The sequence below is a fragment of the Salvelinus namaycush genome, chromosome 40, assembly GCF_016432855.1.
Source record: "Salvelinus namaycush isolate Seneca chromosome 40, SaNama_1.0, whole genome shotgun sequence".
Classification (NCBI taxonomy): domain Eukaryota; kingdom Metazoa; phylum Chordata; class Actinopteri; order Salmoniformes; family Salmonidae; genus Salvelinus; species Salvelinus namaycush.
In genome coordinates this window covers 7,538,192-7,555,161 of record NC_052346.1, presented here as the reverse complement: position 1 = coordinate 7,555,161, position 16,970 = coordinate 7,538,192, and the positions used below count along the sequence as shown (strand labels likewise).

General features: G+C 41.4%; 1 protein-coding gene across 4 annotated transcripts; it reads left to right on the top strand.

The window, feature by feature from the left end:
• Nucleotides 1-5,688: 5,688 nt before the first annotated feature.
• On the top strand, nucleotides 5,689-11,637 carry LOC120033394 (ras-related protein M-Ras). Of its 4 annotated transcripts, XM_038979732.1 has the most exons (6): nucleotides 5,689-5,834; nucleotides 7,471-7,682; nucleotides 7,980-8,133; nucleotides 8,298-8,397; nucleotides 10,006-10,085; nucleotides 10,184-10,391. In XM_038979732.1, exons 2-6 carry the CDS (start codon nucleotides 7,490-7,492, stop codon nucleotides 10,281-10,283), a joined length of 627 nt encoding a protein of 208 aa, XP_038835660.1. In that variant the 5' UTR covers nucleotides 5,689-5,834; nucleotides 7,471-7,489; the 3' UTR covers nucleotides 10,284-10,391. The 4 variants fall into 4 exon arrangements, with proteins under 4 accessions (XP_038835660.1, XP_038835661.1, XP_038835658.1 ...); XM_038979733.1 differs by lacking the exon at nucleotides 10,006-10,085 and having other exon boundaries at nucleotides 10,184-11,637; XM_038979730.1 differs by having other exon boundaries at nucleotides 10,006-11,637.
• Nucleotides 11,638-16,970: the final 5,333 nt, after the last annotated feature.

The window sequence follows — 16,970 nt, the reverse complement described above, 5'->3', positions numbered from 1 at the left end:
CTGTCCACACTGGGTCTGCAACACAGAGAAACAAAACAGCAGGGTGAGGGACCTTATATTATACTGCATTTAAATACATTACATTGTTCCAGAGTGGCGCAGCGGTCTAAGGCACAGCATCTCAGTGCTAGAGGCGTCACTACAGACCCTGGTTCGATACCGGGCTATATCACAACCGGCCGTGATCGGGAATCCCATAGGGCGGCGCAAAATTGGCCTTGCGTCGTCCGGTTTAGGGGAGGGTTTGGCCGGGGTAGGAATTTGTTCTTAATTGACTTTTTTAGTTGAGTAAAGGTTAAATAAAAATAAAAATTCTGCAATGGAGAATGGTTAGCCTCCTCTTCAACACCAGTATAACATTTTGAAAAATGTTGTTCATTTAAAAAAAAAAAATTAAACAGTCGGCAACAACATATTTGAGTCAAGTAAAAAGAATAAAGACAACGCACTCCTCCTTAAATCTGTGACTGATGCTGATGATGTCATACTTCATTCTAGTATTATCTAGAAAGAGATCCCCGTCAGATGCAAGGCCCTTGGTCCTTTATGGTCCATGCTCTTACAGTCAGGCTGCAGTACAATGAAAGGATTCAGTGAGGCATGACCCAGTTCACTACCGCTGGGAGGAAGAGAGCTGCACACACTAAAGAGGACTTCCCCAGGAGGGTTAGCAGTCTTCACGTCCCCACCAGAGTTCCCACAGAGACACACACACACACACACACACACACACACACACTCTCTCTCTCTCTCTCTCTGATGGATGCGGTTAGGCCTAATTCTGAGTTATAAAGTTGTAATAACAGGGGGAAGGGTGATAAATACTTACCTTTTTCCTGCATGACATCATCCATTGACTACACACAGAAAGGTCCCGAAATAAACAATGGCCACACCAGCAGCAGAGCTTTTGTCAGTGACAATGGTGTTCCTGTGAAGGTCATAGTGCAACACACAAAGACACGCCGAGTCGCTGTACGGTGTTGTCACACTGGACCCGTCTCCAGAACTCCCACATGGGTCAATACCCTGTCACGGGTCTCAACTTCTCACAGTTAGAGAGAGGTTAAAGCAGGGGGATCAGGGATCAGATGCTTCAAAACCTACTAGCTATTATTCTATCATGTTTATCCATTATTTAAACGTGTTTTTAACAGTTCACATGCACTTTGTCTATGTTTTCCATGTTCTGAATTCTTGAATGAAATGGTCAAACTAGGCCTAAACAATATCTAGGGAGTGGAGCTGCCCTGGCCTGAATCCTACCTTATTATCTATTCAAGTCTATTCAGGACATGACCGTTTTTGTTTACGCCTACCAATAGAAAAAAGCCAAACGTCCCAATGAGTCTCAGGTTTCGACTAAGGTTATTTACAACGCAGGCCCTCCTTTGAACAAAGTTGCAGTCCAAAAACATCACCTCCAGTGTGCAGATGTCAACACATGGAACAGTCACAGTAGAATCCTAATAAACATACTGATCCATAAATACCTACGTTGACCTTTACTGTCTATCACTGTGTTTGTTTGCTGCACTTTCTGTCACCATAGCATCCAGGACAACTACACAAAGTTGGCAGTGAATGGCCATGGCAGCTAGCCTTGAGTGTGGGGTGGGTCCATCCAATAACCATGAACTTGAGGGATGGGAACAGATAGACTGTGTGACAGTGTCAGTGTAGCCCGCTTCCAACCTGGCTCGCCTGCCAACACCACCACCCACCATAACAGAGTTCAAATCATAGGCTGAGTCTCTGGGGCTGAGTGACCTTTCAGTAATAGAGCCACAGCTCTGGATTACTGGAGCTGGGTGGAGAGACTAGACAGACACCATGTCAAATGCAGAGGAGCTAGCCTACCTTGAATCCCAATGAAACTCCTAGGCCCTAGACTGAAGTTAGTAACCTAGCTCCTGAATAAAGTAGGCTACACATTGCTTTACAGATCAATCAGGTGATATAATGGCCTACCGTTGTCTTAGTATTTTCACACCAAGTACAACAGGACAGCATTACCTATCTGACACAGTATAACTATGGGTTATAAAACAGAAATATCTTATGTACTTAGGCTACATTCATTCTTCAAAGCATCTGTGTACAATAAACTGTTATGACAGCTAAGGGACATAATCGTTTTATTAAACCTTGGCTCCTGAAACACTCCCACCCACTCCAGCACTGGATTAGCATGCTGTGTGTACAGCTCAGACACATCTCCCCCCAAGAGAATACAGTACAAACAGCAAGGGTCATGTTCATTAGGCATGAAACTGAAGAAAATTGACTAAAACAAGGAGGGACTGCTTGGACTTGTCCAATAACAAACACTCATTTTCGTTTCAACACATTTTGCTACAGTGTGGCCTACTGAACACAACCCAGGTAGGTTATGTTCCACACACAAAGGGAGTTCCCCTTCCTCTCAGATCTTCCACTCTGCAGACCTCAGTCACCACATCTGAGTCCCAAATGGCATACTGTTCACCACAGGGCTCTGGTCAAAAGTAGTGCACTATGTAGGGAATAGGATGCCATTTGGAGGGCTAGCATCACTAGATCAACTGTGGAGTGCCACACATGCATCACAGATCACACACTCATGCGTGACACTAGAGAGCGTATGCCCTCTTTTTTTCTCTCTTTCCACTATTCTCAGTTTTTTTCCGTGCGTGGTCTAGCAAGCCTTCTTAGCTTTGTGAGGCTAAAGCCAACAGTAGCTAACAAGCCATTTAACCCTGGGCACAAATCTAAACAACATTGTTCACGACAGAAAAGATTCACTCTGAAAAGGATTCTGGGTCGCAAATGAAATCTGCTGCATTCCTTTGCAACATATGTCCACACAGAATTGAGCATCATGATGAATAGCCTAACAAACACAATTATGTTGTCGATGGTTGTGAGCTAGAGGTTAGAGAGCGTTGCTATTGATAGAACCCCCTTTGAGGCCATTCTCATTCTCCCTGATTCCTTCCTTCCTCCTCTCCCATTCTTAAAGCTCCAGAGGCGTTTGTTGATACCGATCTCGTTCAATCAGATATTTAGCACCAGCAGCAGTGTAGCTAGTAACTTACCACCCCGAACTGTGGAGGTGGGGACACTACAGTGTAGACCCCTTAGTGACTCATCCTGTTTTAGAGCTTCATGAGCACATATGTGTTTTATGTCATTTACCACACACTTTTCAGTTGTCTGCAGCAAACACTCCGTTGCTTGGTTTCATCTGTTTCAGCACACTCCCCCTTCTCCCCAATCAAACCCCATGTACTCCATCACTCTCATTCACTGCACTGTCAAAAAAAGCCTTGCACTTGACAATAACTGACCCAGTCTCTAAAAATGTGAGGCTGCTTTGGACAGATGGAGAGAGATGGAGAGATGGAGCCGTGTGGGTAGGATACAATCCTCCTCTTCTTTCCACTCTTTCCCGTCATTCTCCACCATAGCCCTGCAGCTCTTTATCAGAGAGAGAGACAGTTGAGATTGTGTGATAGCAAATGGCTGCTCCTCTATATTCCACTATGGTCAGCAAGGAGGCAGAGAAGGGAATATTATGATGACATCAGTGGGGATTCTATAGATTCCAGGGACAATGCCATTTCTGTGAAGCTCTATTCGCTCAGCCTTTCTTTGCAGCAGCAGGTAGATTAGAAGCCTAGTGTTTCTATGAAGTCAGTCAGTGCACTAAACTAGAGCGTCCATAATTCTTGTGATAGGATCCGAGCACGGGGTCTTGCATCCAGCAGCATGAATACAGCATGAATATGTGTCATAACTGCATTATTACGAGCACGGGGTCTTGCATCCAGCAGCATGAATACAACATGAATATGTGTCATAACAGCATTATTACAGACAAACAATACTTGTATGTAATTCTGAGTGGAGTTTATTATGTCAACCAGCTAAACCAGTGTTCAGCCTACCTGTAATTTACATTTACATTTAAGTCATTTAGCAGACGCTCTTATCCAGAGCGACTTACAAGTACATACATTCATACTTTTTTTGTAATCAGAATCAGTGGGGTCACTCTGTGTACTGATTCAAGAAAGAGGTTTATCCATCTATTGACCCAGACATATATTTAGCCTCTACCTTCTCCCCTGGCCTACACTCCCTCCCAGAACGAGACATAGGTTAGAAGTGCACACTCTATTCTGTTCGGTTCTATTCTAGTTAATTGTAGCCTATAAGGCTGTCAACTGGCATATGACAGGGACAGAAAAATAACAACAGATTGATGTTAGCTAGCTAGAAAGCTAGCCACCAGGCCATCAAATACTTGTCACTGTCACTGACAAGCATCAGCTAACGTAGAGGTGTAGCTATACTGTCTCTGGATAGACGAGCAGCTAGTTAGCTAACTTGCTACAACAGCTGTGCTATGCAAGCTAGCAAGCTAACCATGGCATGACGTTATTATTATGCAGGCTGCTTAACGTTACCTTCATAAACTGCGCCGGTAGAGTCCAGGTTTTGAGGGATACAATCAAGAACACAGCAATAAGTGGGCGAGGTGGTGCAATTCAACCGCTGCAGGTCCACAGAAACCTCCTCATCGTTCGCAGCAACATGCACTCGCTACGGCCGCACAGGTTCGTTTCTTTTCAGCACCACAGCGATGATGGACCCAGGCAAACGTCAATACAGGACGCAACCATTGTAATGCGGGCAAGGCAAGCACCAGCAGGTAGGTATGATCACACAAAAAACAGAACTTCCTTTCCGCGGTCCCCAAATTGTAGTTCAATTCAAAGACAACCCCGTTTGAAGACGTTTATCATTTATATCGCTGAAGCATAAATCATGGGGCATCAACGAAACATGGCGTAAACTCCACAACACATTTTTTTGAACGGGGTTGATGTCTGTCAAACTAGTAGGCGTGGCATTTGAGGCGCAGATTTCACAACACGCACGCGCGCAGCCTACATTGTGAGAAATGGGAGAAATATTAATACTATTCTTATTATTATTAGATTGTAGGTAACTTCAAATATTTGTCCATAAACGTAGTTTGTGTGTGATATATTAAAAGCGTAGTAAATATGTAGCTACCTTTGCAAATAAATATCCTATACTCCCATCTTGTGGCCAATTCTATGTTCATGCCACTTCTATTTGAGATGAATGGTATTAACTGGATTATTGTGTATAGTTTGAAAATGAAACGCAGAAACTCTGATAGTGATCCCCATTATTGTACACTCCCATTTAGAACTGCCCACTTTTAGGTAACACGTAAGTAACATTAAGGTATGGCCTACTTAAAATTATTCATGGGGAGTTTGTAAGTTGTTAATAAATAGTTCTTTATTCGTTTTTTGTAAAGAGTTTATAGATACTTTGTAAATAAGCAATAGGCTATACATTGGTTGAAAATATACTTATTTTTATATGGTCACATCTGGATTTGAGTCACTATGGAATGCTCCATTTCTACAACAGGGGGATGCTGTTCAAATATTGTTATGCTTTACCTCCAAAAATGGCAGGTTAAAAACATTGCACATTGAAAGTCAATAATTTAAGCACTTAAATTAAGTGCGACAAACTCTAAATGGGACCTATAATCATTAAAATAATGGCTTATTTGTGCTAAAATAATAAATGTTGACCCCCCTTCTCCCGCGTGAACAAACCTATCGTATCAGCTGTTGCAACGCAAAGTAACTGTTACATTTTTGTGGCAGATGCTGGACTTTCCAGCAGCTGTGATATGAAATTGATTGGATATAAATGTACAGATCTGAATGAAGTCAGCTTTACAACATGAGAAGGCAGGAAATGTGACTTCATGCAAGCGACTTTACAGTGAATTTATTGGGGTAAGCTATTTTATTTAATCGGCAACGACATATTGCAATGTTTTGGGATGTCTGGTGTTTTCAGATGTAAAGTCACGGCTAGTAGTACCCTACTGAAATGTGTGTGAAAGTCCAATTATACCTTGGAATAATATGGAATGGCGAGGAATTTTACAATACCGAATCCCACTTTATCTGGTTATGCCTAAGCAAAGAATTATGGGATCGAATTTGGCACTATAAAAACAAAACTGTTAAGTGGGTATATGGGATTTTGTGAATCACAGATGAATGGGGATTTATGAATCACAGAGCTGACCGATCACAAATGAGGTGTATGTGTGCGCGAAGTGTGTCTGAGAAATAAGGAATCACCCAGACTACATAGTCCTCGATCAACAGGTTGTGCTGGGCAGATAGGTCTACGTAATATGCGATTAGAACAGCCTTTGATGACATATAACTGAAAAATAACTTAAAGGCCTATCTTGCATACTTTGAAAAATATATATATTTTCATAATGACTCTAGAGCAAGGATCATCAACTAAATTCAGCCGCGGGACGATTTGTACTTGAGCTGGTGGTCGGGGGGCTGGAACATAATTACAAATCATTTGTAGACTACAAATTGTCCACAAGGACCACAAATAGATATAATGTTTGCCTAAAACAGTAATTTAATAACTCGCTAACGTTTGTATAAGATCACGTGTCTCTCTATTATGCGTGGGAATACTTGAGAACAGATTTCTTAAATAAAAATCACTTGGAGCTGATTTCCTGGTGTTTTTACAACCTTTTATGTAAAAAATTTTTTTGTTGTTGCTCTTAACACTTTGGGGGACAACCCCCCCCCCCCCCCCCCCCCCCACTGCTGCCAGTTGGGGAACCCTGCCCTAGAGAATATGATACCTCTTGGAACCCTAAGAAGTACCCCCCAGAATAAGGTCTCCCCAGGCCCCAGGTTCGACTGAGAATTATTATTGGTTGGTCGGCCCTAGTCCCATTCTCTGGCTACAATATTGTTCTGGAGGACCTGTAAGTTCCACAGGCATCTGGGTTCCATTCCTGCTCTGGCCAGGGATGCAGGCTACAGTATCCACTGAGAAAGGAAACCCTCCACTTCCCGCCATTGTTGACTGCAGGAAGGAAGAACTCTCTGTGTGACCTCATCCTGTTAGACCAGTGAAATTGTATGGAGCTTCAGGCTGGGTTTGCTTACTCATGGCGTGTGTGTGGGTGGGTAATTCCCTGACTTAAGTACGTCAGTAAAGATCCAGCAGACAAGGAATAGACAGCGACAGTACAGACCTCAGCCTTGTTTGAGTGTTTGATGTTTTCAGTGAAAAAAGTGTGGGTATTCCAACATAAGAAGGATAGTGTTTTGGCCCAGTGAGGAAGCAACTATGTAAGGGATGGAAGATAAACATTACGATGACCGTGTTTTCTATGCGTTGCAGTGAAAAAGAAGGATCTCTGCTTTTATAATATTAATTTAAGATGTATATTGATCTATTACCACACTATTACCTGTGCCATTTCATTTGGGATTTTTGTCAGGTATTTTTGTCCAGAGCAAGAGAGGGGCAAAAAAGCCCATTCTAAATGGCATCAGTCAGACATACACCATCTTCCATCTTCCCTCTGTGTTCCAGGTACAGCATAGCTGTCACTATGGCAACGAGCGCTGTTCCCAGTGACAATCTCCCCACGTATAAGCTGGTAGTGGTGGGGGATGGGGGAGTGGGGAAGAGCGCTCTCACCATTCAGTTCTTTCAGAAGATATTTGTCCCTGATTACGACCCCACCATCGAGGACTCCTACCTCAAACACACTGAGATTGATGCCCAGTGGGCAATATTGGACGGTAAATGGATTTATAGATAGCACATACATTACAAATAAAAAGCCCAACCTGTTAACCTGGCCAAAAGTACTAAATCGTTTCCCCAGAAATAACCTTTGTAATGTACTGAAGAACAAGATTGAATGTTCTGTTATAAGGAGAAAAAAGGATAACATTATTCTGCTGCCATTGTTAGATGTGAGGGATCAGCACACAGTTACACATATTTATGAATAACCAGGATCATTCATAATACTGTTCTCAGTGTAGATGTTATATGTGTGACCTGTCTGATCGTGCATGTGTCTGTCTCTGCAGTTCTGGATACAGCAGGCCAAGAGGAGTTCAGTGCTATGAGGGAACAGTACATGAGGACTGGGGATGGGTTCCTCATCGTGTTCTCTGTCACAGACAAGGCCAGCTTTGAACATGTGGACCGCTTCCATCAACTCATCCTCAGGGTGAAGGACCGGTGGGATTTACTACTTAACTTCCCACCGGTGGCCGTGGCCAGGACGACAGTCATTCATGCATTCAGTTATTCATGCATTCATGCAGTTATTACTCCGTCCATCCATCCATTCGTTCATTTGTTCATTCGTTCATTTATTCATTGTTATTTTCCTTATTTTTTAGGGAATCCTTTCCTATGGTTCTTGTGGCCAACAAAGTGGATCTGCTGCACTTACGTAAAATACCCAGTGATCAGGGGAGGGAGATGGCTAGTAAACACAGTGTGAGTGAATGTGTGAACTTTACATGTACAGTGGCAAGAAAAAGTATGTGAACCCTTTAGAATTACCTGGATTTCTGCATAAATTGGTCATAAAATGTGATCTGATCTTCATCTAAGTCACAACAATAGACAAACACAGTCTGTTTAAACTGATAACACACAAACAATTTTCATGTCTTTATTGAACACACTGTGTAAACATTCGCTGTGTAGGGTGGAAAAAGTATGTGAACCCTTGGACCAAACGTTTTCTGTAGTTGCGGATCAGACCTGCACAACGGTCAGGAAGACTTTTGAACCAATCCTCTACAAAACTGTTTCAGTTCAGCAATATTCTTGGGATGTCTGGTGTGAACCGCTCTCTTGAGGTCATGGCACAGCATCTCAGTTGGGTTGAGGTCAGGACTCTGAATGGGCCACTCCAGAAGGCGTATTTTCTTCTGTTGAAGCCATTCTGTTGTTGATTTACTTCTGTGTTTTGGGTCGTTGTCCTGTTGCATCACCCAACTTCTGTTGAGCTTCAATTGGCAGACAGATAGCCTTACATTCTCCTGCAAAATGTCTTGATAAACTTGGGAATTCGCTTTTCTGTCGATGATAGCAAGCTGTCTAGGTCCTGAGGCAGCAAAGCAGCTCCAAACCACGATGCTCCCTCCACCATACTTTACAGTTGGGATGAGGTTTTGATGTTGCTGTGCTGTGCTTTTTTTTCACTGTAGTTTCATCTGTCCACAGAATATTTTGCCAGTGGCGCTGTTGAAAATCCAGGTGCATTTTTGCAAACTTCAGATGTGCAGCAATGTTTGTTTTGGACAGCAGTGGCTTCTTCTGTGGTGTCCTCCCATGAACACCATTCTTGTTTAGTGTTTTACGTATCGTAGACTTGTCAACAGAGATGTTAGCATGTTCCAGAGATTTCTATAAGTCTTTAGCTGACACTCAAGGATTCTTCTTAATCTCATTGGGCATTCTTCGCTGTGCTCTTGCAGTCATCTTTCCCTTACGGCCACTCCTAGGGAGAGTAGCAACAGTGCATAGCTTTCTCCATTTATAGACATTTTGTCTTACCGTGGACTGATGAACATCAAGGCTTTTAGAGATACTTTTGTAACCCTTTCCAGCTTTATGCAAGTCAACAATTCTTAATCTTAGGTCTTCTGAGATCTCTTTTGATCGAGGCATGGCTCACATCAGGCAATGCTTCTTGTGAATAGCAAACGCAAATGTTGTGACTGTTTTTTATAGGGCAGGGCAGCTCTAACCAACATCTCCAATCTCGTCTCATTGATTGGACTCCAGGTTAGCTGACTCCTGACTCCAATTAGCTTTTGGAAAGTTATTAGCCTAGGGGTTCACATACTTTTCCCAACCTACACTGTGAATGTTTAAATGATGTATTCAATATAGAGAAGAAAAATACAATAATTTGTGTGTTATTAGTTTAAGCACACTGTGTTTGCCTATTGTTGTGACAAATCAAATTGTATGACCAATTTATGCAGCAATACAGGTAATTCCAAAGGGTTCACATATGTTTTATTGCCACTGTATATAATCTACAGATATTGTTTGATCTCCATACTCAATTCTGAGCTTTTTAATTTACAGATAGCTTACATTGAAACAAGTGCTAAGGACCCAGCCATGAATGTTGACAAGGCGTTCCACGAGTTAGTTAGAGTAATCAGGTATGTTGCCACCACAGATTATTTAGAGAAGGTTTGTCTGTTTGATACAAAAGCTATGAGAGCCTCTCTCTCTCGCTCTCTCTCTCTCACACACCCAGGCAACAGATTCCAGAGAGGAGCCAGAAGAAGAAGAGGAAAACCAAGTGGCGGGCCGACAGGTCCACTGTCTCCCACAGACTGCACTGTGTTGTCCTATGATGGTTTTTACTTGTACAGCTGCTCCCTACAGGACAGGGGGAAGATGATTACATTTAGGAGTGTTTACTCTCTACACAGAGTTCCAGGAGGCAGTTTGTACCCTCTACCCTGACACATGAGTTAGGTAGTAGGGTCAGGTCCAACAGCACAGGAGTTGCCCGGACATGGGATGTGACTGACTCGCCCTAAAAGGACCAGTGGAATAATTTACAGCTCTTCTGAGAATGTGCACTAACTTACTCAACTACATGGCGATAAAGTGGCATCAATACTGCCTTTATCTACCAATGAAGCTCTTTGACAGAGAAACTGGACATATGGGCTCACAAAGATAATCTGTGGTCCCGTGTGGCTCAGTTGGTAGAGCATGGCGCTTGCAACGCCAGGGTTGTGGGTTCATTCCCCACGGGGGGACCAGGATGAATATGTATGAACTTTCCAATTTGTAAGTCGCTCTGGATAAGAGCGTCTGCTAAATGACTTAAATGTAAATAATTAGGACATACTGTAGCAGGGTCACACAAACATCATTTTACTAAGAGGTAGGCCTTTAAAACTTGGTCCATGTTTTTTAAAATCATTTTCTTGTGATAGTCCCTATCATTAAGATGGAGGCCATTGAGTAAAGCACTGGAAGGAGGGAGGAAACAGAGCTTTCCCCAGCGAGGGGGAGTATAGTAGAGAGGGGAGTGAGAGGAGGGGAGAGGATGTGTCTGTTTCTGTTGGAATCAGTGGGCCTGTCAGACAACAGAGAGAAGAAGAGAAAGTGAGGAAAGAGATACAGAGAGATTCCAAATGCATAGCATCTGGCAAAGGGACTCCAGACATTGTGTCAAAGCCTGGGAGGCAGCCAATGTGTAGCCCCATAATTTATACATGGAGAATGTCTTTCTAATCTCTGAACAAGACTGTTATATAACTGTATTGTAGCTCTTTGAACACACCAAATGTCTTATTTGAATGTACACTTATGAACCATGACCATTTTGACTTATCAGTGCTCACTGGATGTAGTTGTGTACTTCTCAAAACACTTTAAACACACTATTGTGTGTGCGTGCGTGCCCCGGATATGTTGTGGCCTAGACGATGAAATCTAATTTTCACATGTGAACATTAGTTTTCTTTGCTACTATTTCACTATTTATTTTATAGAAGTAATTTATTGCCGTGTTATCATTAGTACAAGGCTACTCCAGAGAGGCACAAAGCACAGAGCTTAACTAAGAAATTGAAGGAACAAAAGATGTGTAAGCAATTTAAATGTGTGTTAATACATTTTGTGTTATATTATATATGTGTACACATCTTGGGTTAACTGGTTTGTCTGGATAAAACCATAATTATAATGACACAGAAGACTGTCTGTCTCTGTCAATCTCAGTGAATATTAGTGTGTTGATGGTGCCCTCCAGTGGATATAAATGTAATTGCAAGAATGGAACAACATTTAGCATGGTTGTACATTTGACCCTTTGTTCTGGGGGATATACAGTGCATTCAGAAAATATTCACAACCCTTGACTTTTTCCACATTTTGTTGTGTTACAGTCTGACTTGAAAAAAGCAGACATTGAATATCCCTTTGAGCATGGTGAAGTTATTATTACACTTTGGATGGTGTATCAATACCAAGTCACTACCAGGGCCGGCTCCAGGCATAAGCGACATAAGCAGTCGCTTATGTGTGTTTTTTTTTGGAACTCAGTCGGAGTCTGAACTTACTGTCGCGAGTTAGAATAGTAGAATACACAAGGCGCAAGTAAAAAATGTGGTTGTGCATCAGCAGTTTTTCTCTTGTTTTGTCAGTCACTGACAGTCACTCAATTAGCCATGTCAGTTAACAATTTTTAGATTGCTAAGTTTGTCTGGCCAATTATCTAAACTTGCGGCATGTGCCCAGGGGCCCTCATCGCCGGGGGGGGGGGGGGGGGTATTTATTTTGTTAGTCACTCTCACTCAGATAATATTATCAAGGCATACTGTAAGTCATGGCAAAATCTGTAGAAATGCAGAAAATTTGCTTCAAAATGACAAAAAAAAATGATGTCTGCCACATGGCAAAATGAGTAGAATTGCATAGAATTTGTTATAAAATTGCAACATTTTCTTTCCGCTGCATGGCAAAAGTGTAGAACTGCAGAAAACGTCCTTTAAAACTGCAAAACTATCTCTATGCCCCATGGCAAATGTGTACAATTGCATGAAATTTGTTATAAAATGTGAGATTTTCTTTATCTCTGCCCCATGGCAAAATGGGTAGAATTGCAGGTAATTTGCTTTAAAGGGCAACTTTTCAACCTCATTTGCATTATCTCCAGCACAATACCAATGTCAACATTTGTAAAAATGGCTCATTTCTAAGTTTCATAGAATGAAATATAAAGTTGAAATGTTCTACCCGATGACATCATCAAAAGTAAAAAAAAAAAAAAAAATGTAAACAGTGATTTTCAAACAATATGAGATTCAAGGGGATGTGGCGAGCAAGAAAATACCCTACCTTGTGCTAGAAACTCGTTCCAGGTTTTGAAAATCTTTTTTTTTTTTTTTTTACTTCTAAGCATTTTTTAGGACCTTATCTTTTTAACCACAGATCCTAGAAGCTATGTTTTCACATACAGTGCCTTAGGAAAGTATTCAGACCCCTTGACTTTTTCCACATTTTGTTAGGTTACAGCCTTATTCTAAAATGTATTAAATAGTTTTTTCCCACATCAATCTACACACAATACCATATAATGACAAAACAGGTTTTCAGAATTTTTTGCTAATTTCTTCAACATAAAAAACTTAAATATTATATTTACATAAGTATTCAGACCCTTTACTCAGTACTTTGTTGAAGCACCTTTGGCAGTGATTACAGCTTTTAGTCTTCTTGGGTATGACGCTACTGTCACGTTCGTCGTATTGATGAGACCAAGTCGCAGCGTGATATGAATACATTCTTCTTTTAATAAAGAAAGAACACTAAACAAAATAACAAAATAACAAAACGAACGTGACGCTATATACAACGAGTGCTGAAACAGGTAACTACACATAGACAAGAACCCACGAAACCAAAAGGGAAAATGGCAACCTAAATAGGATCTCCAATCAGAGACAACGATAAACAGCTGCCTCTGATTGGGAACCAATTCAGGTCACCATAAACCTAATTACCTAGACTTACAAAAAACCCTAGATCTACAAAAACCCTAGACAATACAAAAACAAGCATACCCACCCTCGTCACACCCTGACCTGACCAAAATAATAAAGAAAACATAGATAACTAAGGTCAGGGCGTGACAGCTACAAGTTTGGCACACCTGTATTTGGGGAGTATCTCCCATTCTTCTCTGCAGATCCTCTCAAGCTCTGTCATGTTGGATTACGAGCGTTGCTGCACAGCTATTTTCACGTCTCTCCAGAGATGTTCGATCTGGTTCATGTCCGGGCTCTGGCTGGGCCACTCAAGAACACCTGTCCCGAAGCCACTCCTGCGTTGTCTTGGCTGTGAGCGTAGGGTCATTGTCCTGTTGGAAGGTGAACCTTCGCCCCAGTCTGAGGTCCTGAGTGCTCCGGAGCAGGTTTTCAACAAGGATCTCTCTGTACTTTGCTCCGTTCATCTTTGCTTCGACCCTGACTAGTCTCCCAGTCCCTGCCCCTGAAAAACATCCCCACAGCATGATGCTGCCACCACTATGCTTCACCATAGGGATGGTGCCAGGTTTCCTCCAGACGTGACGAATGGCATTCAGGCCAAAGAGTTCAATCTTGGTTTCATCAGACCAGAGAATCTTGTTTCTCATGGTCTGAGAGTCTTTTTTTTGCCTTTTGGCAAACTCCAAGTGGGCTGTCACGTGCCCACAAACTCCTTTTACTGAGGAGTGGCTTCCATCTGGTCACCATAAAAGCCTGATTGGTGCAGTGCTGCAGAGATGGTTGTCCTTCTGGAAAGTTATCCTATCTCCACAGAGGAACTCTAGAGCTCTGTCAGAGTGACCATCGGATTCTTGGTCACCTCCCTGACCAAGACCCTTCTCCCCCAATTGCTCAGTTTGGTCGAGCGGCCAGCTCTAGGAAGAGTCGTGGTGGTTGCAAACTTCTTCCATTTAAGAATGATGGATGCCACTGTGTTCTTGGGGATCTTCAATGCTGTAGACATTTTTTGGTACCCTTCCCCAGATCTGTCTCGACAAAATCCTGTCTCGGAGCTCTACGGACAATTCCTCTGACCTCATGGCTTGGTTTTTGCTCTGACATGCACTGTCAACTGTGGGACCTTAAATAGACAGTTGTGTGCCTTTCCAAATAATGTCCAATCAATTGAATTTATCACAGGTAGACTCCAATCAAGTTGTAGAAACATCTCAAGGGTGAACAATGGAAACAGGATGCACCTGAGCTCAATTTTGAGTCTCATAGCAAAGGGTCTGAATACTTATGTAAATAAGGTATTTCTGATTTTTATTTTTAATACATTCATTGCTTTGCCATTACGGGGTATTGTGTGTAGAGTGCTAAGGATTTAAAAAAATCTATATTAGAATAAGGCTGTAACGTAACAAAATGTGGAAAAAGTCAAGGGGTCTAAATACTTTCCAAAGGCACTGTATGTAGACACTGGTTTTGCGATGAAGATGATGAATACGAAGTGGCAGAATTTCCCTTTAAAGCACTTCACCCCATGGTAAAATGGGTAGAATTGAAGGAAATGTGCTTTATAACTGCAAAACCTCTCTGCCAAATGGCAAAATAAGCAGAATTGCATGAAATATGTTATAAAATTGCTACATTTTCTCTCCACCCCATGGCAAAATGTGTAGAACTACAGAAAACGTGTTTTAAAACTGCAACATTTTCTGTACGCTTCATGGCAAAATGGGTAGAATTGCAAATTAACTTTAAAACGTACATTTTTCTCTCTGCCATCAAGAGGGGGTCTACTAAAACATTTTGCCCTTGTGGTGATGGGGTGCCTCAATCAAATCTCGCTTAGGGCCCCATAAGCCTAGATCCAGCCCTGGTCACTACAAAGACGTGTCCTTCCTAACTCAAATTAACCTAAATGACAGAGTGAAAAGAAGAAAGCCTGTACAGAATAAAAAATATTGCAAAACATGCATCCTGTTTGCACTAAGGCACTAAATTAAACATGCAAAAAATGTGGCAAAGAAGTTAACTTTATGTCCTGAATACAAAGCCTTACTGTATGTTTGGGGCAAATCCAACACAACATATCACTGAATACCACTCCTCATATTTTCAAGCATATTTTCCTTCGGCAAGGATTAGTGAGTTTTTAAGTGTAAAAATAAATGGAATAGAGCTAAGTACAGGCAAAATCCTAGAGGAAAACCTGGTTCAGTTTGCTTTCCAACAGACCCTGGGGATACAAGTTCACCTTTCAGTAGGACAATAACCGAAAACACAAGGCCAAATATACACTGGAGTTGCTTACCAAGACGACATTGAATGTTCCTGAGTGGCCTAGTTACAGATTTATCTTAAATCAGCTTGATCTCTGGCAAGACTTGAAAATGGCTGTCTAGCAATGATCAACAACCAATTGGACAGAGCTTGAATAATTTTTTAAAGAATAATGTACAAATATTGTACAATCCAGGTGTGCTCAGCTCCTAGAGACTTACCCAGAAAGACTCACAACTGTAATCGCTGCCAACAGTGATTCTAACTTGTGTTGAATCAGGGCTGTGAATATTTCTGTACATTTTATATTTCTGTATTTCATTTTCAATAAATGTGCAGAAATGTCTGAAAACATGTTTTCACTTTTTCATTATAGGGAATTGTGTGTAGATGGGTAAGAAAAAATATGAAGATTTAAATAATTTAACATTTTCAAGGGCTATGAATACCTTCTGAAGGCACTGTATCCCACAGAAAGTTAAGCACTGAAATAACCAAATCTAGTTGTCACGTTCGCTGGAATAAATATCAGACCAAGGCGCAGCGGATGTTGAGTTCCACATAATTTAATGATAAAGTGAAACTTAGCAAAGACAAAAAACAATAAACTAACAACGAACCGTGACTACAGAGATGCACAAAACAATATCCCATAAAATACAAGTGGAAAAAATGCTACTTAAATATGATCCCCAATTAGAGACAACGATTACCAGCTGCCTCTAATTGGGAATCATACAAAATCACCAACATAGAAAAACAAAACTAGAACCCCACATAGAAATAATAAACTAGACTAACCCCCAGTCATGCCCTGACCTACTCTACCATAGAAAATAAGGGCTCTCTATGGTCAGGACGTGACACTAGTTTATGTAATGGATCAATTTGTTGTTTCTTAGATCTAGAGACTGAAAATCTTCTGAATATATCAAATCATATTCATTTAGCCCTTTTTCGAAGCATGCTGCATTTTAGCCCGTGATGTTCAATTCATGATAATCCAAATTAGGCTTGTGACTAAGTGTACTTCGTAGTGAAGAAGATTGATGATGAGTAATGCGATCCTTTGTGATCAACCTCTAAAAGTGTAACATAGGGGAAATGGTCTAGCTCAGAGAGTAGTACAATGGATCACGCAGAGCACGACATACAGTACAAAGACCAACAGCAGCATAGGTAATTAACATGCTAATTTAAATAAGGCAACATAATGTCAAGGAGTTCTTGAGAAAGAAGCTAACATCTTCATGTCAATCTGAAAGT

Bases quoted from the DNA above. Each gene is read 5' to 3' on its own strand.
- LOC120033394 (XM_038979730.1), top strand. From the start codon at position 7,490: ATGGCAACGAGCGCTGTTCCCAGTGACAATCTCCCCACGTATAAGCTG. The intron at 8,134-8,297 runs GTGGGATTTACT...CTTATTTTTTAG, and splicing joins ATCCTCAGGGTGAAGGACCG to GGAATCCTTTCCTATGGTTC. The intron at 8,398-10,005 runs GTGAGTGAATGT...TTTAATTTACAG, and splicing joins AGATGGCTAGTAAACACAGT to ATAGCTTACATTGAAACAAG.